At 41.6% G+C, this 23,947-nt stretch overlaps 2 protein-coding genes across 2 annotated transcripts in view; one reads left to right on the forward strand and one right to left on the reverse strand.

The window, feature by feature from the left end:
• Positions 1-23,947, forward strand: part of LOC308328853 (ryanodine receptor 2-like) — a gene marked incomplete at both ends in the record, with an annotated part of 110,597 nt that overhangs the window by 80,952 nt on the left and 5,698 nt on the right. Inside the window, 18 exons of the mRNA XM_080782960.1 lie at positions 289-365; positions 594-667; positions 1,021-1,101; positions 1,506-1,594; positions 3,605-3,733; positions 5,918-6,022; positions 6,301-6,382; positions 6,491-7,827; positions 8,042-8,097; positions 8,419-8,563; positions 8,691-8,777; positions 9,345-9,530; positions 10,794-10,924; positions 11,393-11,435; positions 12,792-12,931; positions 14,365-14,425; positions 16,857-17,003; positions 17,179-17,313. Coding sequence (XP_080639086.1) covers positions 289-365; positions 594-667; positions 1,021-1,101; positions 1,506-1,594; positions 3,605-3,733; positions 5,918-6,022; positions 6,301-6,382; positions 6,491-7,827; positions 8,042-8,097; positions 8,419-8,563; positions 8,691-8,777; positions 9,345-9,530; positions 10,794-10,924; positions 11,393-11,435; positions 12,792-12,931; positions 14,365-14,425; positions 16,857-17,003; positions 17,179-17,313 — 3,105 coding nt within the window. The remainder of the gene's footprint in view (positions 1-288; positions 366-593; positions 668-1,020; positions 1,102-1,505; positions 1,595-3,604; positions 3,734-5,917; positions 6,023-6,300; positions 6,383-6,490; positions 7,828-8,041; positions 8,098-8,418; positions 8,564-8,690; positions 8,778-9,344; positions 9,531-10,793; positions 10,925-11,392; positions 11,436-12,791; positions 12,932-14,364; positions 14,426-16,856; positions 17,004-17,178; positions 17,314-23,947) is intronic.
• LOC308328288 (xenotropic and polytropic retrovirus receptor 1 homolog) lies at positions 21,203-23,263 on the reverse strand (the record flags this gene model as incomplete). The annotated part of the gene is made up of 1 exon (XM_080782057.1): positions 21,203-23,263. One exon carries the CDS (start codon positions 23,261-23,263, stop codon positions 21,203-21,205), a length of 2,061 nt encoding a protein of 686 aa, XP_080638183.1.

The following is a 23,947-nucleotide window of genomic DNA, read 5'->3' on the forward strand; positions in this document are numbered from 1 at the left end:
CCTAGGCACCTGATTCATACATATACCTAGTTGCATGTGAAAATAGCAGAGCTTGTAGATATTAGATAATGTAGATAAACTAAGAGCATTGGACTGTTTCTACATTCAGAAGTAAGCCTATTCATTTCTATGAGTGCTGTTGCCTTGAGAGAGCTATGCTGTTGACACACTCACAGTGATTACTGATTACCATAAAAAGCCCTGCAAAGCAAAATAGCCAAAATCTCCATTAGATATCTGCTGCCTCATCCACTCATCTTTCCCTGTCTTTGATGCTCTTTGTGACAGAAAATGCTGGATTATTTGAAAGACAGGCGAGATGTTGGCTTCTTTCAAAGCATGGCAGGACTCATGCGGTCTTGCAGGTGAGTGAGCAGAAGGCTGCTGGTTGATGATAATCCGACGTGTTTTGTCATCTGTTACAGAGGAGGGTGACAGACTTCACTGAGCCTTATTAACTGATATACACCACAAGAATGTCCATAGCACTAAAGCTGTTCTCATGTCTGTGTGCGTGCGTGCGTGCGTGCGTGCGTACGTGTGTGCGTGCATGCGTGTGCGTGCGTGTGTGCGTCTGTTCCTCTGCTGCCCAGTGTGCTGGATCTGAATGCATTTGAGAGGCAGAACAAAGCAGAAGGATTGGGCATGACCTCGGACGAGGGCTCTGGTACAGTATGAAATGAAAAATCTGTTTCAATACAACGGTGGCACGATGAATGGTCACAGCTGTCGGATCCCTGGCCGTAAATGAACAGACACTGGATTTTTCCTCCTCCATTGTCACCTTGGTCTCCGTATTATTATCCAGAGCTCCTGCCGCCCTTTCACTTTAATGCTATGCTAGCTCTCCTGTAGCCCTCCCCTCCTTCTGTCTGTATGCCGTGTCTTTCGCTTAAGATCACCCTGTGCTCACATTTTCAATTGGAATAGATTCCATCTAACATCCCCTCTGCTTCCATTCCTCTCACCCACCTACCTTTATCTCTTCCTCTTGCATCCCCCCACTCCCCTGTTGCCCAGGCGAGAAGGTGATGCCAGATGAGGAGCTGACACGCGACCTTTTCCGTTTCCTACAGCTGCTCTGTGAGGGACACAACTCAGGTTACTTACGCACGCACACGCACACACACACACACACACACACACACACACACACACACACACACACACACACACACACAGAGAGAGAGAGAGAGCTGACATTACTGCCATACAGCCATCTATTAAACCCTACGTAGATGCTTAGTTTAGACTAGAGTGACACTCGAAAGGGAAGGGGACAGGTTATTATCTTGTCGTTTCCACCTAATTGTTAAATTAAAGAGACAGGTTTATGGCAGCCTAACAGTCTATTTCAGTCTGCTGTGAATTTTACCGGTTTTCTCTTTGCAACGGGTGAATTTCTATATCTATATTGTAAAATTATACTCTTTGCTGCTGCTGCTTCTTCGTCTTCGTCTTCTTCTTCTTATGTAATGACACTTACTCAATGTTATATGCTATAGATTTCCAGAATTATTTGAGGACACAAAGGGGGAACAACACCACTGTCAACATTGTCAGTTCCACTGTAGACTACCTACTCAGAGTACAGGTGAGCCTACACTGAAAGCCTTAGTTTTATGACCAGAGCACCATGATGCACTGGAGTAATGTGACAAAGATGTAGCCAGCTGTTGGATACATAAACATCGCTGAAACTTGTATGTCCAAAACCGTTACTTTTCAGGAACTGGGGAAAAAAAAAACCTGTGTTCCAATGGACCCAATATAGATTATTTAGTCACAAGCTCTTGGGCAGCCTTAAGCGCTTTCACTTTCAAAATCTTTGAAAATATGTGACGCTTTGTGAGCCTTCAACTGCTGCAGCTGATTAAAAACTTTTATAAGGGCCTCGGCCAGCCTAACGTTCTAGGCACCTAGGCTAGTAATCCAGCCTGACAGTACGTAGCAGCAGGTTCGAGTCCCGATCCTGAGAACCTGTGGGTTGCAGGTTAACCTGACTCCATCTTTGCTGGCTACGCTGCACCGCACAGGGCAAAATGCGAATCACCACAAAATCACAAGATATGCAGATGTAGGTGGAATATGATGGAAACTACCATGAACCAAAGTAAATGCAGCATCAAACAAGGACACAAAGGATTACTAACTGGGTGAAGCTGTTGCAAGGCGATTCTTAGATTATTATTATTATTATAATTAATTTATTTTTGCTACATTTACCAAAATTATTTTTCAAGTTCACATGGGATCAATATGACGTGAGTCTCACCATAAATATATTGAATATACCTGTAAGAGGATACAGCAGCGTATGTACTCTTGCGCCGACTTAGATCGTTTGGTGCTAGTAGTCAGATCTTGTCTCTTTTCTATACGTCTGTTGTCCAAACTGTGATGCTGTACGGTAGCACGGCCTGGTTTAACAGTCTATCTATAGTATATAAGAACAAACTCTATAGCCAAATTAAGATCTGCACTAAAATTGTTTGCAGGCCTGTTGAGGTCGTGTTACATTCATTTAAAGAAGCCCAGACCAAGAGCATGCTTAGACTGGTGAAGAGTATCTCCTCTGACCCCTTACATGTTTTAAATTATGAATATCAACTGTTGCCCTCCATGAGGTGGTCCCTAAATATAAGAAAAACAGGCTCAAGAATTATTTTGTACACCAGTCTGTTCTGCTTTTAAACCAAAATCGGTAAATCAAGAGGATATGTTTTATTGTTCTTGTTCCTGTCTGCTTCTGTGATTTGTGTCCTGTAATGTATCTTCTGTAATGTATTGTGTAGGTCTTGTCTGTATCTTGAACGTTGACGTCATGGACGTAAAACAAATTTCAGTGCAAGCTGACAATGAAGCTTATCGTATCGTAAAGGTGTGGCTCAAAAAGAGATCTATGGATGCATTCCTACTGAAATCCGAAAATGATTGCCAGACAGTAAGGTAGCAGCAGCTGAAATAACTAGTGTTGCCTCACTGTGTGGTCAGCAGACTTGCCTGGTCATATTTTACAGACTTCTCATTTGTTCTGGTTAGATCCAATCCAACTGAAATATCCAATTAGTTCTGTCAGATAACTCACGACTAGACTGAAAACATTTCATTCATAATACATACAAGTGTGAATATTATATTTGATCTAGGCATTTACACTCTGCTATACATTATTCCCTGTTCCCTATTCATGATTAGGAGACTATAAGAGCAACAAGATACACATCTATTACGGGGAAACAGATCAGAAAGCATAGCCTATACTAGTGCTGCTGGGGTGGTGGTGGGAGCAAACAATGCACATATAACTTTGAGTGGCGCTGGCAGCAAGAGGAAGTACAATTAATGAGCTGAGCTTAAATAGAATGTTAATTTGGATATCTGCTTGACATGTCGTCACATATACAATGCCAACATAGTGTTGTGCATGCATATAAACCCCTCTCGATCTGCCTGAACTAGTTCAGGAGTTCTAGGAGTGTAGTATCCAATTATCTAGTTTGTGAACGTTGTCTACTTTCTAAGCCATTTTCTCTGCAACAAAGAATATTTTTCCTGGCCTTTTGGATCTGAAATATAAATGTTTTCATGTAATTATCTACAGGAGTCAATCAGTGACTTCTACTGGTACTACTCAGGGAAGGAGGTGATTGATGAGAACGGACAGCGCAACCTTTCCAAGGCCATCAGCGTAGCAAAACAAGTCTTCAACACACTGACTGAGTACATTCAGGTGAGCTTTCACATGCAGTAGACACTGAGTCAGCAATCCATGTGCACTCGCAAGAACTTTGCCTTCCTTTACCGGAAGGGAATTTTGCTCACCTAAAAAGTTTCATAAGTATTTATGAGATGTACGGTCGCAGCCTAATTCACAGAACACCCAATTAGACGTTATATGGCGTAATTAGAAATGTATTATTATTATTATTGTTATGTTTTTATTAGACAGAAACAAACACAGTTATACAGTTATATACGCAATTATCCCTACATTATAAACTAGAAATTGAATGAAATGTAACATAATTAAAGACATAATTAAACATTGTGTTTTCTTCTATTAGATGGAAAGAAACACATATATCCTAATTATACAAAATAATTGGTACATTATGGGAAATTGCATAATACAGTACCTAACTTTCTAATAAGAAATAACATTATTATGACTTAATTGAATGTTATTTCTACTTAGTTGCAGTGACATTACATCTAATTGCAACAGATCTGTGCCGCAATAAACACAATCCCAATTTAACGTCATAACCAGGGGCGGATTTACTAGGCACAGGGATACATTACCTTACCTGAATGAACCTGGGCATTTCCTAAACCTCATATGGAGTTTTCAGCGTGGCAGCTGTATGTGTAGACTATTAGCTATGTGACGTCGCCCCTTGATCAACTCAGGCTGACAGAGAAAATCATATTAATCAAATAAAATACAGATTTATGGATGGAGGGAGTATCAGTCAGTGAGCTCCGATGCTCGTGAAGTGCCTTTATTTGCACAAAAATTGACTGTGACGTTTCGAGCGCAATGCTCTTCCTCAGACGTGCTCGAAACGTCAGTCAATCGGAGCCCACAGTGTGCGACTACCTTCTTTTCCTTATCTGTGCATACTACTACTCACCGCTCAGCACTTGCCCAAGTTGGGATTGGATGTGCATGTCTTTGTACCTTTTTCAAGTATCAGTCAGTGAAACACACATTTAAGCAGTTGCTGCTGAAAAGCAAAACCTTTGGATCTGTAGACGAATACAGAACACACATGACTGACTCGGTATTGGCGGGGGGAGATTGAAAGAATTAATTAAGTTGTTCCCTATTGGAGATGGACATGATAGTGCTGCTGTGTGCCTGGCAGTCGCACACAGGCCTATAAGCACTGAGCCGCCCCTCTTGTAGAGATTTAATGTTCACATGACAGCGGAGAAGCATATAAATGGGAAGAAGAGTTCGCTTGCATTCTTTTTTTTTTTATATATATTTTTTATCCTACGATTTTGTAACCCATTTTTCACCCCTGTGCCAATCATCTACTGTGATCCTGGGCTCTACACACCCTCCGCCAACCTGGGGAGAGCAACGGACTTAACTCATGCTCCCTTCATGCCTGAGTGTCCAAGTTGCTCCTTTACACCTGACAGGGGGGAGTTTCCCTGGTTGGACCTAGCGCGTGGAAGGAACGCGTTATTCCAACTAGTTCCTTTCCCCACCATCAGGCGCCCCGGCTGGCCAGGGGGAGGCAGTTTAGAGACCAGGATTACTGCATGTTTTTGTGAGGGTACCTACCCTAGGGGACACGGGGAGAACATGCAAACTCCACACAGAAAGGCCCTTTCGCCAACCCCGCCTTCGGGTATGGGCACTGATGACGCGGAGGAGGAAACACGCCGCCAGCACCCACCGTGCCCCATGGCTTGCATTCCTAAACAACCTAATGTATAGGACAAAGGTTCCATATTAAATGTTGTTTGTGTCGTTTAATAGTATATTTCCTCTAGGTTTAATTCATTTCCTTTCGATTTGCTAATTAAAACAGAATGTTTCTGTGAAACTGTCTGTTTCTACTAGATACAGTACATTAGAAGCACCTGCGCTCAATTCAATTCAATAGCCTTTATTGTCTCCGAGGAGAAATTTGTCTTGGGCAACAAGAGAGACAGTGTTATACATTACATACATACATACACACAGTTCATAGTACAAAAAATTCAGTTCACAGTACAAAAAATAATTATCCTACCCACACTGTGCAAATATATCAAGGTTCAAGTATTGCAGTATTGCACTCTCCCAGTAGTTAGTTATCTGTTATTGAGTGCTTTGATTGACAGTTGCTTTGATTGACAGCTCAAGTGTTATACTGTAGCTGCACATGCTCTAATGAATGGTATGGTCTGTATTCAGGGTCCGTGCACTGGGAACCAGCAGAGTCTAGCCCACAGTCGGCTGTGGGATGCGGTGGTGGGATTCCTCCACGTTTTCGCCCACATGCAGATGAAGCTTTCCCAGGTTCTGTACATTGTTCCTCTGAATCTTTATGTGCATAAACCTTGTCTCTTGCTAAGACCAAAGATATTACAGGTAATATTGTGATATTGTTTTGCCACTGTACTGTGTTGAGGATACACAAATTCTCATATACACAGTTGAGATACACAAACTGACATTTCATCTACTATTGTTGTGTAGGTATTTATTTTTCTTATAACCATACGTACTGTATTGGCACTTATGGTTATGAGTAACTGCCAAATGTCTGAAAATGAACATTTCTTTTTTCATTATAGGATTCAAGTCAGATTGAGCTTCTGAAAGAGCTCATGGATTTACACAAGGACATGGTGGTGATGCTGCTGTCCATGTTAGAAGGTAGGATTAGCACATGTCCACTTGCTGATATTTATTCAATTGTGATTTTGAGTTTAGTATCATCACTGCTATACTTAATCTGTCCATTTTATCCCATTTCTTCTGTAGGTAATGTGGTAAATGGAACCATCGGAAAGCAGATGGTGGATATGCTGGTAGAGTCATCCAGCAACGTGGAGATGATCCTCAAGTTCTTTGACATGTTCCTCAAACTCAAAGACCTCACCTCTTCGGATGCCTTTCAAGAGTATGACCCTGACGCCAAGGGACGCGTCTCCAAGAAGGACTTCCAGCGAGCCATGGAGAGCTGCAATCGCTTCTCCCATGCCGAGACCCATTTCCTGCTCTCCTGCGCAGAAACCGATGAGAGCGAGCTCCTGGAGTACGAAGCCTTCGTTGATCGATTCCATGAGCCGGCCAAAGACATTGGATTCAGCATCGCTGTTCTCCTGACCAACTTGTCTGAGCACATGCCCAATGACTCCCGACTGGGAATGTTCTTGGAGCTGTCGAAGTGCATTCTGACCTACTTCCAGCCCTACCTGGGGCGCATTGAGATCCTGGGCGGTGGAAAGCGCATCGAGAGGGTCTACTTTGAGATCAGTGAGTCCAGCCGCACCCAGTGGGAGAAACCTCAGGTGAAAGAGTCGAAGAGACAGTTCATATTCGATGTGGTCAATGAGGGTGGGGAGAAGGAAAAGATGGAGATGTTTGTAAATTTCTGTGAGGACACAATCTTTGAGATGAAGCTAGCGGCCCAGTTATCCGACTCAGATGCCGGAGAGAGAGGAGTCGAGGAGAGGAGAGAGGCAGACAATAAGGAAGAGAAAAGCCTTCATGAAGGGGGAGACAAGGAAGACACCAAAAGAGGCCTTTCCCTATCCACGATATGGTCTGCAATTACGTGCCTGCCCCATGGATTGATGATGCTGATGTTTCTATTCTCCATCAAAAACCTGAAGAAACAAATGAAGTGGACAGCTCTGAGGGACCTCCTCACATCGACCATGTCCTTTCTCAGCTTCATCCTCATGTGTGCGTTCTGTTTAATTTCTGCGTCAGTGCGTGGCGTCCTTTATGTGTTGTACCTTGCCTTTGTCAACGGGGGGCTCATAGAAGCAGCCAAGAGGATGAGGCTCTTGGACCTGCTGGGTGGCATCCCCGAGCCGACACTGGACGAAGTCATGGGGGTGACGTGCTCAGAGGAGCGGCTGAGGAGGCGCACGGCCAGCTTCACCTCCCAGAGGGAGATAAGGGAGCTGGGTCAGGTGGCGGCCACGTTCCCCGGGGAGGTGGGTGCTCTGTCTGACATATTTGGCCTCAGATTGAGGAAGGAAGGCGGGCAATACAGACTTCTAACGCATGACCTCAGAGCCAGTCTGACTGACCTGTTCAGTGGCGCCACCAGACATGGAGACACTACTGATACCCCTGGCAAATATCAGGTGATGGGACTGGGATTGATTATCTCTCTCTAGTTGCGGTGTAATTTATGTTGTTTTCTTATTACAGACAGGCTTTTTATCTAGGGCTGCATAGTAAACTCTTTTTTTCAAGGGTCAGTTTGGTGCCATTACCTTTCAAGTTCAACACGATATAAAAGTATTCATTTATGCTCGAGTTTGATTTCAAAATGTCTTTTGTTTATAACACTTTTAGGCCCAAGCCTGCAAAGAGGGGGGAGATGAGAAATCGTCTGAGTCACAGAAAGCAAAGTGAGAATCTTTCATCTCTGAAACTGATTACTTGACCTTGTTCAACCTCAGTCTATGACACACCTTTGATTAATAGTCGTATTATTTACAGAATACATTTGAGTTATAATCTTTGTGCAAGGCATACACTATTAAGCTTTGTTTTTGGGAAAGAAAAGAAAAGCTTCATAAATGCCCTGGAGTTCAGATAGCGCTAAGTCATATGGCAAGGCCAAAACAAACTAAAATATATGAAAATGTAATTATCTGTATCTACAACTTCAATATTTTGTTTCCTATTAGAAACAAAACGGTTTGAGTTCCTTTTTTTTGCATTTGCAGTGAAGACACTTCAGAGGACAGCGATGTGATGGAGGAGACTAAGGCTACACAGAGATACAGGAGATTCTCCATTAAGGCGGAGCAACCAGAGAGCCATCCGTCTGCCGTATGGGAGATGATGAGCACTCATCACAAGAGGCTGCGGGTAATGAATGAACAAAATGAATAAAGCCATATGTTGTGTGCATACATTCATCCAAACAAATACTCACTCACACTCATGTTTATTTCCTTCCTGTGAAATTGATTGTTTAATTTCTAATTGCTGAAAGAATTACTTTGCGAGGAACTTCTACAACATGCGGCTGCTGGCCCTTTTTGTCGCCTTTGCGATTAACTTCATCCTCCTCTTTTACAAGGTGAGGATTTGTTTGTAATTTCTAACAAACTATATTCAATGTGTGATCCATTTTTCTTTCTTCTGTGTCTCGTTTCCTATCCACAGTCGAACAAACGGTGATGATTGTGTATGTTTTAACAATAACAATATTAAAGGATGAGACTTGTTAGAAGCAGTCTTTAGGTCTTGAACCTACAGTGCAGTGTCTATGAATCACTCCACCTGGCAGGATATTGTGCCAGCTGCGTAGGTACTGTAGTGCTCTCCTGTGTGGTTCCGTGTTCATTGATCCTTTTTCTTTCTCTCAGCAAGAATAATGGAAAGAAACCACATACTGAAGGAGTTGCTGGATTCTCCATTCCTCATTGAATATTTGTATTTGTTGTACTGACATGCTGTTATCAGGACTTCCTTGAAAATATCCTCCATGGATAAATAAAGGTTAAAGAAATGAAATGAATAGAAATTACATAACACAGAATTATGTGAAGTGTTTACCTTTACCTGTATGATGTTGTTGCCTGACGACCTAGAGAGACAGTTTTAAAGTGTACCATACCTGCTGCATTACTGTCGTTCTCCCCAGGTGTCATCCTCGCCCAAACAACACGAGGAAGAGGATGAGATGGTAGAGCAGGACCCAGTCTTGGAAGGCAGTGTTTGTTTTGTCCTGGAGGAGAGCACAGGATACATGGAGCCATCTCTCCACTTCCTGGCCATAGCACATACCATCATCTCCTTCTGTTGTATAATTGGCTACTACTGTCTCAAGGTGCACCATCGTCAAATTGCCGCTGTCAGTCGGGGCCCTTGTATGTCCAAAAGTTTCCAAAAGTTTTTTCTTTTGACAAAAAAAGAACTTGTGTTCCAATGGATCCAATGTCGTTATTATTAGTCCCAATTTAAGCCCTTGTTTTCATTGGTTAAATATTTATAAAACCCACAGCCACTTTCAACCTGGCCTCTGTATTTTTGGGCACCAATTTATTGTATTGTTTTCTCAAATGTTCAGAATGTTTCCAAAATAGTGAAAATATTCGATCTACAAGCTGTGAGCTTGTAGATATTCACTACTTTTGGATAAAATTATGAAACTGATAAATTAAAAGATAAATTAAGGACTTACAAGGTTTCTACCTGACAGTGATGAAATACTGTATGTCACCACAGTCTATCCACATACAAATCAATTATATTATGTGCCAAGCCTCCAGCCAAGGTGGTATTTTATGAGGTTTTAAGCGGTATGAAATAATCTGAAATACTGTATGTCACTTTTTAAAACCTCACTTCAAGAGAAAGGCTCACTCAACCCAAGGACAGTCTAGACATATTCATAAATATACTGGGTATTAAATAAATCGAATGTACTAGGTATTAAAGGTATATTCAGTGATTTCACTTAATTCAAAAATCTCTTATTTTTTTGTTTTGTTGTGATAATCCTCCCTACTAGAGTAGAGTGTGCTGATCATAATAAGGAGTTTCTCCCTGTCCCCAGTTAACCCCTGTGGTAAAAAGAAAACGTAGGTTTGGGTGGCCCAGCCTTCATCCAATTAGGATAGAGAGGGGCCTTCCGCCAATCATGATTGATCGAGCTCACAGCGGGCCTTGCTGTGAGTGCTGTTGGCCCGTCGCGTGTCCCCCCACTGTAGTGCGTGCATGTGCACATCTTGTTACAGGGGTTTTTCCAAATCACCCAAATCACTGAATGCTCCTTTAAATATAAAATATATATATGCTGGGTATTCAGATAATACGTATAAAGGAATATAATCCACACTCTCCGTCGTTTAATAATGATTAGACTGCTGCTGTGGATCCTAATAATTATTAAACTAGACTCTTAAGCCCAAACCGCACCAATGGTTCACCATGCAACCAATGGCAGTTCCAAGTTGCGACTAGTTTGCATTGGTGCCGTTTGAGCTTTAAGTCCAAAAAAGAGTGCGTATTGTTGTATATTCCTTTCTACTTCTAAAACCGCCCTTTCTGTCCAGAAAGTTGGTTTTAGCTCAGTGCATTTGATTGTAAGGTACCGCTGGTGATCTTCAAGCGAGAGAAGGACGTGGCCCGGCGGCTGGAGTTTGACGGCTCGTATGTGACAGAGCAGCCAGCTGACGAGGACATCAAAGGACAGTGGGACCGACTGGTCATCAGCACACCGTACGTTCAGTGCCGCGCTGTCATAAACGTAATGGATCTGTTTTTTGATTGATTGATACTTTATTGCAAACAGTATGGCAAGTACAATTATACAAGCAATGCTAAAAGGATAACAGAAAAAGCCCTGACATGTTTCCATTGTATTCAGTATGTATTCATTTGATAATCAGGACATACAATACAAATAATCATCAATACTGGAGCAATAGCGGGTATATTCACAGTTGCAGTTCACTGTTTCATTCAAAATTTGTCAAAAAAACAAAAAGTCCTTCTAACGTTCATCAAAATGTGTATTATAACCTTGCTAGAGTGATGTTATTCTATGTCGTATACTGTTCATGTCGCGGAAAAACTTACTGTACTTTTTCCAAGTTTTTCACTTTGTAACACCCCCACCCTTGCGTGTTTAAATCATCGTTTATGCCAGAGAAATCATTTGTGATGGCCTTTTGTTTCTCTTTCCAGGTCATTTCCCAGTAATTACTGGGATAAATTTGTGAAGAGGAAGGTAAGGGAGCCGTAGCCGTTATGCCTTCTGGCAGAAACATGAGACATTCTGTGCATGTGGATGAATTTAATTATATGCACATAATACTCGGTGAGGGACTATTAAGAAAGTAAGTAGAGTTTAATGAAGGATTTAATGACAGGTGCATTCTCGTTCCCTTCTCGGCTAATAAACCTGTTCTGCTGGCCCCAGAGACCGAGTGCAGGAATTAAATCATTTGGGATTGAAGTATTGCCATGATACATGAAGAGCTAAGCTTCAGCGCACTTATGGTCTCCTTTCCTCTGCCTCCCTTTTACCATCTCATTATAGCCTCTACACTGTAGAGTCTACAGCATCTGTTCGCTTTTTAGTCAATGACTCACCACCTCTTGGATGGAAATAATTGTTAAATTGTGTTTTTTTATAATAATTTGGTGCTCAAAATAGTGCGGCCAGTTTGAAAGTGATTAAGTTTAACAAGAACTTGAAACTAAAATCACTACTTTGGATCCATTGGAAGATGTTTTATTTTCCATTTTGTCAAAAAGTAACAATTTCGGACAAGGTTTCCGCCCAACATGGATTCTACATGTCTTCTAAATCATAAGTTTTCTGAAAAACATATATTGCTATATGATTGGTGCTCAAACCTTTTCATGTCAAGGACCCCACAAATTATTTTATTGTGTTTAGCTGCCAATCCCAAATATTTTGTTCAAGGGGACCCTAGAGCAAAGATTTGACATGAAAAATGTTTGTTATCGTATATGTTTTATATTCAAAGATGTACACGCATTTTCACGATGCTCATAGCATGGCACGAAGTTACGCACTATGATCTTGTATATCTGCTATTTTTGTGACTCACATTATAGCCTAGCTAACATCTAAAAGGACACAGAAGCTTTCCCGGATTGAATGGGTTAAGAAGTCATGGACCTTTGAATTCTGTTGGTAAATCAATGTTTTTCAAATCACTTTGCATTTGAAAATGCATTCATGCAATGATAATGTAGCTTTGAATGAAAACAACGTCTCAACAATGTTCACTGTCTCGAGCAAGTTTCATGTCTCTTTAAATAATGTTCGTTAATACCGCCAAGTATAGCAGTGGGCTAAACAATAAAAAAAAGGCATCCTCCTATCCCTCCCCGTCAGGGGGAAGCGGTGGCCGAACGGTTTGCGGAGCGGTCTTGATATCGCTAGTTCGTATCCCTGGACCGGCACGTTAAAATTACCACCATTGAAGTGCCCTTGGACAAGGCACTGAACCCCTACCATGAAATGTTCTATGAGCAGGGCCTGGCTGTAAACAAGTTCTTGAGCTTAGTCCAGTTACCCTGGGTAAACCTAGTACCTTTCCTTTCCTTTCAGGTGATGGATAAGTATGGAGAAATCTACGGTCGCCAGAGGATCAGTGCCCTGTTGGGCCTCGACCAGGCTGCTCTGGACTTCAGCTCCCTAACACGGGAGAGGAGGAGAAAGAAGGAGAAAGATGGCACCTGGAGCACCCTGTGAGTTGATAAATGCGTGGAGGACGCGTGTACCTCACAAATGTTGCCAATTCGAAAGTAATTATTGGGCAACATGTGTCTGAGGGACTCCTTTGTCATCTGTTCTGTATTGTGTTTGGCTACAAGTGGGAATCTGCAGCACAGTGGGTGGGAGCTGTCATCTGAAATCAGTGTGACGCCAGGCTATGAGGCTGCTTTGTAATTTTCCGCTCATTTCCCCACAGAAAGAAAAAAAACAAGCCGAGAGCCCGAGACTGCAATCACATAATGAGCTCTAAACACCACTGGCTGCTTTCATGTGTGCTCATGTTTTGTATTCCGTTCTCTGCATCACTCTGTTCAACCATGAATCTGTGCCATTGGGCAATTTTAGCAGCATCAGTCATACAAGTGATAGAGTACAGTGCTGTCCAACAGATGACTGGTGACAGGGCATGCATCACACAGATTATTTGCATACACGCACAGTATACAATTAAAGTAAAAAGTATGTGTTAATTTGTGTCAATGTTAATTTAATTTCAGTTAAGACTATGAATATTTTGCTGTGTGTACATATCGTCGCTGAAAACCTGTCCTAAACCTTTACTTTTCAGGAAATGGAAAAAAGAACCTGCTCCAATGGATCCAGTATAGTTATTTTGTCACAAGCTCTTGTTCTTCAGTGGTTAATTGCTATAATTAATAACCTGGTATCCATTGTTTTGCCATGTCGTTATACTCGAGTCTAGGTGAACATTTTCAAATATTAATTTAAAATATATATCAGAAATAGAAATAATAGCAGATCTACAAGCTCACAATGTGATTCATCATGATGTGTTGAGCATGTAGATCTGCTATTTTCACTAATTCAGCTTGACACTCAACGTATAAAATAGGGCATTCATTTATGAAGAAATCCAAGAAATCCATTTGTTTGTTTTTCCCTCGTTACCTGTCACTATAGAGGAGAATGGAATACCTTTATGAGGATCCGTGCTGAGCAATCAATATCAAGATGGGTGACTGTATTGATGTCCAACTTCTATCTGTCTGAGCTGCTTGTCAATGACTGTAAAAAAAAAAACAACACTTTGGAGGATAGTACTGGTATTCTATGCACACACTCTGTCATTGTCTCTAGCCAGTGCACTGCTAGTGTGTGCATGCGTGTGTTTATGTCTGTTCTTTTGATGAGAGCGAGGCCAGAAGACAGAAGGAAATCCCTGTTAATTGCGTGCACATGCTGACCTGAGTTCTGAGTTCCATGTCTGATGAGTGACCAAAACGTTGTATCTTTAAGTGAAGACAGTGTGCTGGATTTCCCCTCCCCTCCCCCATTTTGCCTACTATTCAAGTGCATTACTCCGACACACCTGTCCATCTCTGTAGCTGTGCAAAAGGATGATTTATTACCGTAATTATCCATCTCAAAATTATATCTCTTTCAGATTTAACTCTGTTGATGTCAAGTACCAAGTCTGGAAGCTCGGAGTCGTCTTCACTGATAATGTGAGTTGAGGTGTGTGTGTGTGTGTGTGTGTGTGTGTGTGTGTGTGTGTGTGTGTGTGTGTGTGTGTGTGTGTGTGTGTGTGTGTGTGTGTGTGTGTGTGTGTGTGAGAGAGATTAGTATTTATTACCCTGTCTGTTTGCATAATGCCATCTTGTTTATAACAGGCAAAGATAAAGAGTTATTTCCTGCAATTCACGTTCACGTTGGCAATAAAACGTGAACAGCAATATGTGCAGTGCATAATGCATACCGGTATCTACTATTCTGTTTGAATAGAGTAGACCCATGTTAGGAGGATAAGGAGTGTGAATTAAATTCATACGATTGCATGTGTCAGAGTTATGGTGGTAATATCCTGTGATATTGTATTGTCCAGAACACACATTTGTATCTTGTCTGTTAAAGGGTAAGACCACTTTTTTTGAGGTTTGGGTTGTGTAGTTACTTTGCCATGATGCTACTCCAAATGTGGACAAGAAATAAAAAAATACTGCTCCAGTGATTAGAAATTGACAATTCAAAATATGCTCCTCATTGACTTGCATTGTAGCTCAAACAGCTCTCAAAGGCACTCTTTTAGTACGTATACAAACACAAACAAAGTTGATTCAGACAATATAGAGCATCACCAAAACTCATGCGGTTTTATTTTTTCATAAAAATGTTAGATTCCTGTTGATTTTACTATTTGAAGATCTGGATCCGGATCCACGGATCCAGTCCGGGTTTTCTTCCCAATAAAATGGACAAATCAACAGGAAGATAACATTTTTATGAAAAAATAAAACCGCATGAGTTTTGGTGATGCTCTATATTGTCTGAATCAACTTTGTTTCTGTTTGTTTACGTACTAAAAGAGTGACTTTGAGAGCTGTTTTAGCTACAATGTAAGTCAATGAGGAGCATATTTTGAATTATCAATTTCTAATCACTGGAGCAGTTATTTCTTATTTCTTGTCCACATTTGGAGTTGCATCATGGCAAAGTAACTACACAACCCAAACCTCAAAAAAAGTGGTCTTACCCTTTAATCTATGTTTTGCTATGTGTGTTCCTGTTCACGTGTGGGTGTTTTTGTGCATCTGTGGATGTCGATTTTGTTTGTGTTTGTTGTGTGAGTTGTATTGAGAACCTTTTACCCTGGTGTTGGGTTAACTGACCGGTTGGCAATGTCAATACATTTATTTGAAACAGACGGCACACTAGATTGGACACTATGGGCCCCATTTTGCGTGTCTTAGTTTACACCATGTCATATGTCATAATTTAAGACGTGGAGGCGTGACCAATGCCATTTTGCTATTATGGGTGCGGTAATTTGCGCTCTGCGCCATGGTGCAGGTGGTAAAACAGAATTAGTCATGGGTGTGTTTAGAGCGTCACCATCAACTTTAACCCTTTAAGGCTGTGGTGGCGTTATGCGCAAATTAATTGCTTAATAGCGTGCAAACCCCTAAGTCTCTTTTTTTGGCATTTAGGCATTTAGCAGACACTTTTAATCCAGTGCAATTTACATTAAGCAAGAACAAAAACATGGAACCATGACTTTGTCACATTTGGGTTAAATTATAACATTCCTATGGCACTGCTGTCTCATTTGTGCCTCAAAAGAACAGATCTACAATCTATCAACCGCCATGATGTGCAAAAGTTATATAGATTATGCAGAGCCAAACATGTTTATTTCATTTTGAAGTTCTTGTATTTAAACGAGCAGCAGCAGGAGAGGAGAGGAGACAGTTTACGCATGTGTATGTATCACTTATTCACTTCACTTGTTTCTGTTCTAAGCATGGGAAAACAGCTGTGAAAACCTTTATTTTATTTCATTTGAAGTGCGTGCACACACACACACACACACACACACACACACACACACACACACACACACACACACACACACACACACACACACACACACCAGGACAACAGGGCATGTTTGACTGGCTGGAAGGCACACCAGTCAGCGAGGTCAGATATTTACCCGCTGTGCAAGGTTCATTTCTTGGCCAGAAACATTTATATCAAGGATCTCCAATATTTACAAGCGAGTTCTGTGCTAGCCGTGAGGGAGTTTGATTTGACAGCCTAACTAAATTCAGCCCTAGGACCTCTCCAGAACAGACTTATTTTCGACAATAAATTGGACTATCGGTCCTTATCTTTCATGAAATGTAAAAACTTTTCATTTTCATTGGGCATGGCATCATAGATTTTCAAAAAAGATATTTTTCCACTTTTTCTGGAAGTGCAGAAATTGCAGGCTATATTTCATTATGTGATATGATGAAGTCTGCCAGGAGAATCAATAAAAGTCAGTGAATCAAAAGTCAGCGTAGATTGAAAACTACTGAGCCTGATTTTCCTTTGCCATCCTATCAGCATTGGTTGGAAACATGTGCATTGTGTCTGTGTGTGTTTCTTTTGTAGCCCTTCTTGTACCTGGCCTGGTACATAGCCATGTCAGTTTTGGGTCACTACAACAACTTCTTCTTTGCTGCCCACCTGCTGGACATCGCCATGGGCTTCAAGACCATCAAGACCATCCTCTCTTCCGTCACCCACAACGGAAAACAGGTGACGGAAGAGTGTGTGTGTGTGTGTGTGGGGGTGTGTGTGTGTGTGTGTGTGTGTGTCTCTCTCTCTCTCTCTCACTCGGACAAGAACATTGTTTGGAAATGGTTTGTTTTTCACAGGTTCCTCTCATTTGAAGTTGTTTACTGAGGTGTGTGTGTGTGCGTGCATGTGTCAGTTGGCGCTGACGGTGGGCCTGCTGGCGGTAGTGGTGTACCTCTACACCGTTGTGGCCTTCAACTTCTTCAGGAAGTTTTACAACAAGAGCGAGGATGGGGAAACGCTGGACATGAAGTGCGATGACATGCTCACTGTGAGTTCACCCAGCAGACTTTCACTGATCCCTCGCACTTCTCTCTCTATGTCTCTGTCTTTTTCTTTGTCCATCTCTGTCTCACTCTCCTTTCATTTTAATTTTAGTCTCTCTCCCCTTTCTTCTTCCGAGAGATAATGGTGCTCACTTGGCTGGCAGATTCCTCCTCAGACTCAGAGGTGTCTTGTAGGATTCTGACAATGATCCCTTGTTGAAATGTAAATGGCCTCTGTAGAATGATGGACATCTGAATGAAGAGCAGTTCCTCGGGCCTGTGTCTGGATTCTTTGTTTGGGCATGGATAAATTCACTCAGTTAATGGCACTCCACCTGCTCTATTCTAATGCCTACTGCGCTGTCACTCATGCAAGCAGTCGTTTGGGGACTTGGGGAGCGATAGCATGTGAATCACCCACTGCTATTATCAGAGCCACAGTGGCCAACTTGTTGTCATTGCTTTTATAGCAAACATTTAGGCACTCAATTTGTGAATTTGTATTGATGTTTCCCTTACCACGGTTATAATAGTTTGGGATTTAGTTCGTTTTGACTATTTTAGTTAGTTCGTTAGTTAGTTAGTTATTTAGTTACCGTATTTACTTACTTACTAAGTAGTGTAATAAAAACTCAAGAAAAGATAGCACTTTTCAGTATTATTATTATATTCAGTTACTGATTAAGCTTCTAAATACATAAAACGAAAACTAAGAGCATTTCGTCCATCATTTCAGTTAGTTTTAGATACAGTAGTTTTGTAAACACACATTTCAGTTTCAGTTAGTCATCGTTTTTCTTTTCCTTTTCTAGTTTTGTTTTAGTTCCAGTTAATGAAAATGTTTTTTTGTTAGTTTTAGTTATTAACTATAATACTAGTGTACTAGTGTACAGTAACAGCACAGCACCAGAGCTTTTCTGGTATGATGTAATTTAAAATGGCAACAACTTAAATCCAGAGATAACCTGAGCATGACTACATTCCTAGTCTTGCTGAACAGCTTGTCAAACTGTATGAAAATAGAGCCCGTTTCAGGTGTTTTTATCTCGGCCAGGCAGGTGGAGATTTTGCGATCACTTGCTTGTCTGTGTATATTCAGTAAGTTTGAAACTGCGAGGCACACAACATTTCTTGTGCAATGGTGCCACCAGGCTAAGGATTCCTGAATTTTTTTACGTCATTTTGTATTAATTAATAATTGCAGAGCAATTGTCCATCTATATCCCAAAAGGTTATACTACTACTACTAGCCAATTACAACAATTTTGTTCCTTCGGCTGCAGGCACACACGCCAAGGTTCCAGATTGAAATGGCAATAATTAGTGTGGTTGTCCGAAAGGTCAAACCAGACTATAGTAATTGTAACACTTTATTGTCAAGTTGATATTCTATGCTTAGACCCACCAATATTGTTAGTATAGTTGGTTACGTTTACAAAGATTCTTATGTCCGGTCCTACCAGAGGAGACTGTGAAGTGCCAATCAGACGTAGTGTTTTTGGTAAAACAGTCTTCTCTGTTAGAGCCTCCCATCACTGGAACAGTCTCCCTACAGAAGTAAGAGAGACCTCCAACAATTTGACCTTCAAATTCTACCTGAAAAGGTGGCTAAAAACAATTCAAATCTGTAATCATGAGTAACTATCAGCACTATTTAGTATTCATCACCGGTGTCATTTTTCACTTCACGTTGCAGTTGTTCTGTCCCCTGTACCATGTTGATCTGTTCCTGTATTGTAATTATGCACACATGGCATCAACGCATGGTGTTGTGTGCTGGCACACTATACACTCTGTCTTTCTTTAATCATTCATTTTTTAAGAGCCTGCTCAGGGACTACAGATGAAATTTAGCGTTTGACTAACTCAGGTGAAAACTGACATGTTGATTAATGAGCTTTGTCCCTGTCAAACAAATAAATAAATTGTTGAGCCATTGCAAGTTGAAAGCAAGCAAAGTTCATAATATTTGCTAGGTAAAAAGCGTTTCATGCACAACTCCAGTAAGTGAACACTATGCACGCATAGTGGAAATGATGAAATATGGAAATACAAGGTTTCTGCTCAACAGCGACAATTTAATTCATCCCTAAATTCTTAAACAGAGCCATGAAATATGGTTGTTGTGAAATAGGCACAAGCTGAATTATTGCCATCAAATGAAATGCTCTGAAAGTCAAATGTTATTAGTCTGGTTGCCCTTTGGGCAACCAGACTAATAACACTTTATTAGTCTAACATTTTATTAGTCTAACACTTTATTATTATTCTGGAGTAACCTACCTAACTTCCGCTGTGATTGCCAAGCTTGTGATTTTCATTATTATGATTGTGACCGAAGGTCGCAGTTAACTATGGAATCGTGCGTTTTTTGTTCGTCAGTGTATCACTGACGAACAAAAATCCCCATACAAAATCCCCATACATGGGGAAAGCCCCCATACAGTATATTGTGCCCAGGTCTCGTGACATCACTATGACATCTTCAGGGATCATAGTAAATGCGACCTGCTGTCGCAATTAAGCCCATATATGGAGATCCCTGATGTCATCAATATTAGTATATGGATATATGTCAGAACCTGTTTTGAAATTCCATCCATCCTTCCTCTTTGATGTGTCTCCCTTTTGACTGATACCTGTCCATTTTAACTCTAGACGGGCCTGCCCCAAAGTTAACTCGCCCTTTAGGGCAAGGTCGCTTCTCGCCCTCAGGCGTCTTACTGATTATTATTATTATTTACTGCCTATATATATCTCAGGAAAATTATTGAGATCTGAAAGGTTTGCCCATCAATCACTTAAAATAACACAAAATCTGAAAATACACGGAACAGAATACAATAAGAATAGAACATTTAGGTATACAAAAATTAAACATGTAGGCTGAGTTCTAGTTTAATTGTGCAAAAGTTGGGACTACAGTTCAAATTAATTAATAGAATATAATTAATAACATACAAATTACCAAATCTGGTACATTTGAGTAAACTTTCAAATATTGTAGACACTGCATATTTCTTCTTCTGCTAATTTCACAATCAATATGGCAGCTTAAACATTCATTTACACATAAAACAAGTCTAATAAGCCTTGTAGCCTGCAATAAATCACACACAAATGTTGAGTTTGGACCTGAGATATTTATGAAATATAACCAGAATAGAATGAATGGAATAATAAAATAATAGTAGAGGGATACATACATTTGATGGATTATGGATAATAGAAAGCATGAATCAAGCTTGATGCATTAATAAGCACTGCAGGAAGACGTATGATAATAAATAAATGCAGACTTTTAGATGAATCCCTCCTTGCTGGTGAAAGAGAGTCGGCAACTGGATTCCTCAATTGTCGCTTGTAAGCACAAAGTAACACATTAATGACATAACAATAACTCAGTGTTGGAGTACTACTCTAAATTATAATCTACCAAATATGAGTCCAAACCAACGATTGTCCGTTAGATACCATCCATGTTAAACCATTAGAGCACATCAGCACCGGGACAGGCTGCTCTAGTAACTAACTGTCCAGGGATAAATCAACCACAGATGTGAGTGAAGTATAAAGAACTACATTCTTGCCTAAAAAATATACAACATTCTGTGACACAGCATCATTTGGAAACATAACTGACAGTGTTGTTGTGAGTCCTCTGCCCTGACATAACGGTGAGGCCAGCATCCTACTTCCAAAGATGGTGGCAATCAATTTGCAGATAAAATCTGCTGCTGAGTCAATCACATGAAGCTATAGGAAAATGGTCCGGAACAGAAATACTGTAGGTATGCCATCTTCTGAAAATCTAGGACTACAGTTAAATGTATGTATAGTATCATATTTCCTGTGAATAAAATTCTGTACGTAGGCACGATGAGTGGCCTGACATCAGGAGTCATCATCAGTGTCATCGATTGTAATCTTGGTCTGATGAGTCTTTGATGCTAGTAGGTTCATGCTGTAGCTAATTTTCCAGCTCTTTTTGTTTTTCTTGCCGTTACGGTTCTTGATGCCGTCTTCTTGGTCCATCATGTGCTCCAACAGCGTCAGGTTGTCTGCGTTGAGTGGAGCTACGCTAATATCCCTCACAGCCCTGAACTCACCACAGTTATTCAGATGTTCGTTCTCCAGACGAAAGAAGTTCCACACAAAACGCCTGAAGACCTCCAGTGGGGCCAGCACGGTAACCAGAATGTCAGACAGACCATTGTAACCATATACTGTGGTTAGAGATAAAGTCATGGTCCAGGAGAACCGCAGCAAGATGTCCTCCACTATGGCACTGTAGTAATACGCCTTATGTGGGTAAACAATGTCCTCTCTGAGAAAGGTATGCTCTCCAGCGTTTCGGTCAAACAGGCCCCAGTCCATCTTCAGGTCCCAGATGAGTGTGTAACAGGAACTGACAACTGAACAGACGATTAGCAATACGAAGAAGATCTGGGCATCTGGATGATTTTCAGCTTTGTGCTTACTGTAAAGGGATGCAAATGTGACAACCAAGAAGGTTGTGGAGTATTTCCCAGCGTTAACAAGGTGAGGGAACGCTCGTTTGGTATCACTGTAACGGCGCAGACACTGGACAAAACGGAACCACGCAGGAAGACACTGGATCACTGCGCGTACACTGCCTGGATACAGATAGCAACCAATTTTATCTTCCCTGCTAAAGAGTCCATCAAGTTTGTGCCACTCCAGCTCAAAGCTGTAAAAGCAGATCATGTACTCCAGATCCATCAGGACCACAACCAGAGAGTTCAGTTGGTCAGCCAGCCAGAAGTCTGCAAATGTCACGCGATGGAACGGAGCTGTCACCACACGGAACAGCAGTTTGAGGAGCCAGAAGCGCGACTTGTAGTAGCAGGTCTTGGTGGGGTTGATGAGGAACAGGAAGAATAAGCTGTACATAACTATAGGGTTGGCCTGCATAGGTACAAGGATGGTGTCACTGAATAGACAGGACAGCAGGCTGACGCACCACAACACGCCCAACATACTGGCAATCTCAAATAGATGTTGATGGGCTAGGTTATTCCTGGGGTTGAGCTCAAATATGAGTACATGATTAACACCTGCCTGTCTCCACCCGTAGGTGTTGATGCCTAGCAGGAAGAGAAACTCTATTAACAGGAAGCCTCCTCTATAAATCCTCACCAGAGGCCAAACGTCATCACTACGAGTCCCAACAGCTCCTTTGATAAACACCAAGACCAATAGGGCAAAGAACACCCCACAGTAGAGCCCCACTCTGAAGGTGGTCCATGCAGGAGCCGGCTGTGCGAGGGGAGGCACCCTCAGTCTGTTCATGGCCCTCTGTCTGTCCCCTCCCTCCAGTTCTGTTATTACCAGCGCTTCGGTCTCAGTGATAAGTTGTGTGATTCTCTTGCAGGTGTAAAAGGGTGCCACTTCAACTTGGGCCACCCTCCAGTCTGCCCCTCTGTCTGTCTGCAAGATCTTATCACGTTTCTTCAGGATCTTACGGAACCCAATGAAATTCAGGGTCTGATAGTTTTGCAGTAGTATCAAGCTGAGGTAGAACTCCGAGAAGGCAAGCTGAAGGTCCTTAATATTTCTGTGTTTGCACCTCTCCTGTTGGGACAGGGCAAAAACTGTCTTCATCTTCCTCAGGCCCCACCCGTAGGTGGAGCTCTCTCTCTGGGCATCCACCGAGGAGTGAAGTTCATTCTGCAATGTGGAATAACGACGCTGGGCCTCGGCCAGCTTTTCAGAATAGAAAGTGTTGATCTTTTCCAGCTCCTTTTCACATATCTGGAAGAACCTTTCCTCGGACTTAGCATGGTACCTCTTAACTGTATCCTCATCTGTAACTTCGATAGATGGGGCCTGATCATGAGCAGAATACACCATTTCCTTTAAAGCCTCATACTGGATGTATTGTTTCCTCCATTCTGGAGTGATGTGTGCAGAGAGATGCTCTGTGAACCTCATCCTGTTGCATAAGGCCAACGCATCATCCTTTCCATCTGACCTTCAGATATCAACTATATAAAGTTGTTTTGGACGCACATGACTGATGTCACTTGCACATATATAGAGATCGCTGTTAGTTAGGCATCATACGACACCATACCAGAGCTTTGATCAGTGCGAGAAAGAGAAAGGAGGAGAAGGGAGAGCTTTATAAGCGAGAGTTGGGGGAAGCCTATTTCACCCACACAGTAACCGGCCAATGCTGCATACCCAAACCTGGGAACACCAGCGTCTCATTGAGGTTGTCAGCGAATGTTTAGCGAATAGTTCAATGTTTGTTTTAAAAACGCCATTGACAATTAAGGGAACATTTACGTCATCAGATTCTTGTCCCTAACACAAACATTAAATGCCATTTAACAATAAAGAGAATATAATGTTTGTGTTGTTACCGCCGCATACCACCTGTGCAACAGAGAGGCAAAGAGGGAACTGTCTGTGTCCGTTGACAACAAGCGCCTAGAGTAACAACTAGCCCCCAAGTACCTCAGGGTTCGGCTGGACAGGACACTGTCTTACAAACAACACCTACAGGAAGTAAGAGCCAAAGTATCATCAAGGGTCTCGCTTATCCGCCACCTCGCTGGCACAACTTGGTGAGCCTCCGCCAGGACACTACGGATCTCCACACAACACAAGCCC

This window comes from Protomyctophum bolini (genome assembly GCF_963924005.1).
Source record: "Protomyctophum bolini genome assembly, chromosome: 14".
Lineage (NCBI taxonomy): Eukaryota > Metazoa > Chordata > Actinopteri > Myctophiformes > Myctophidae > Protomyctophum > Protomyctophum bolini.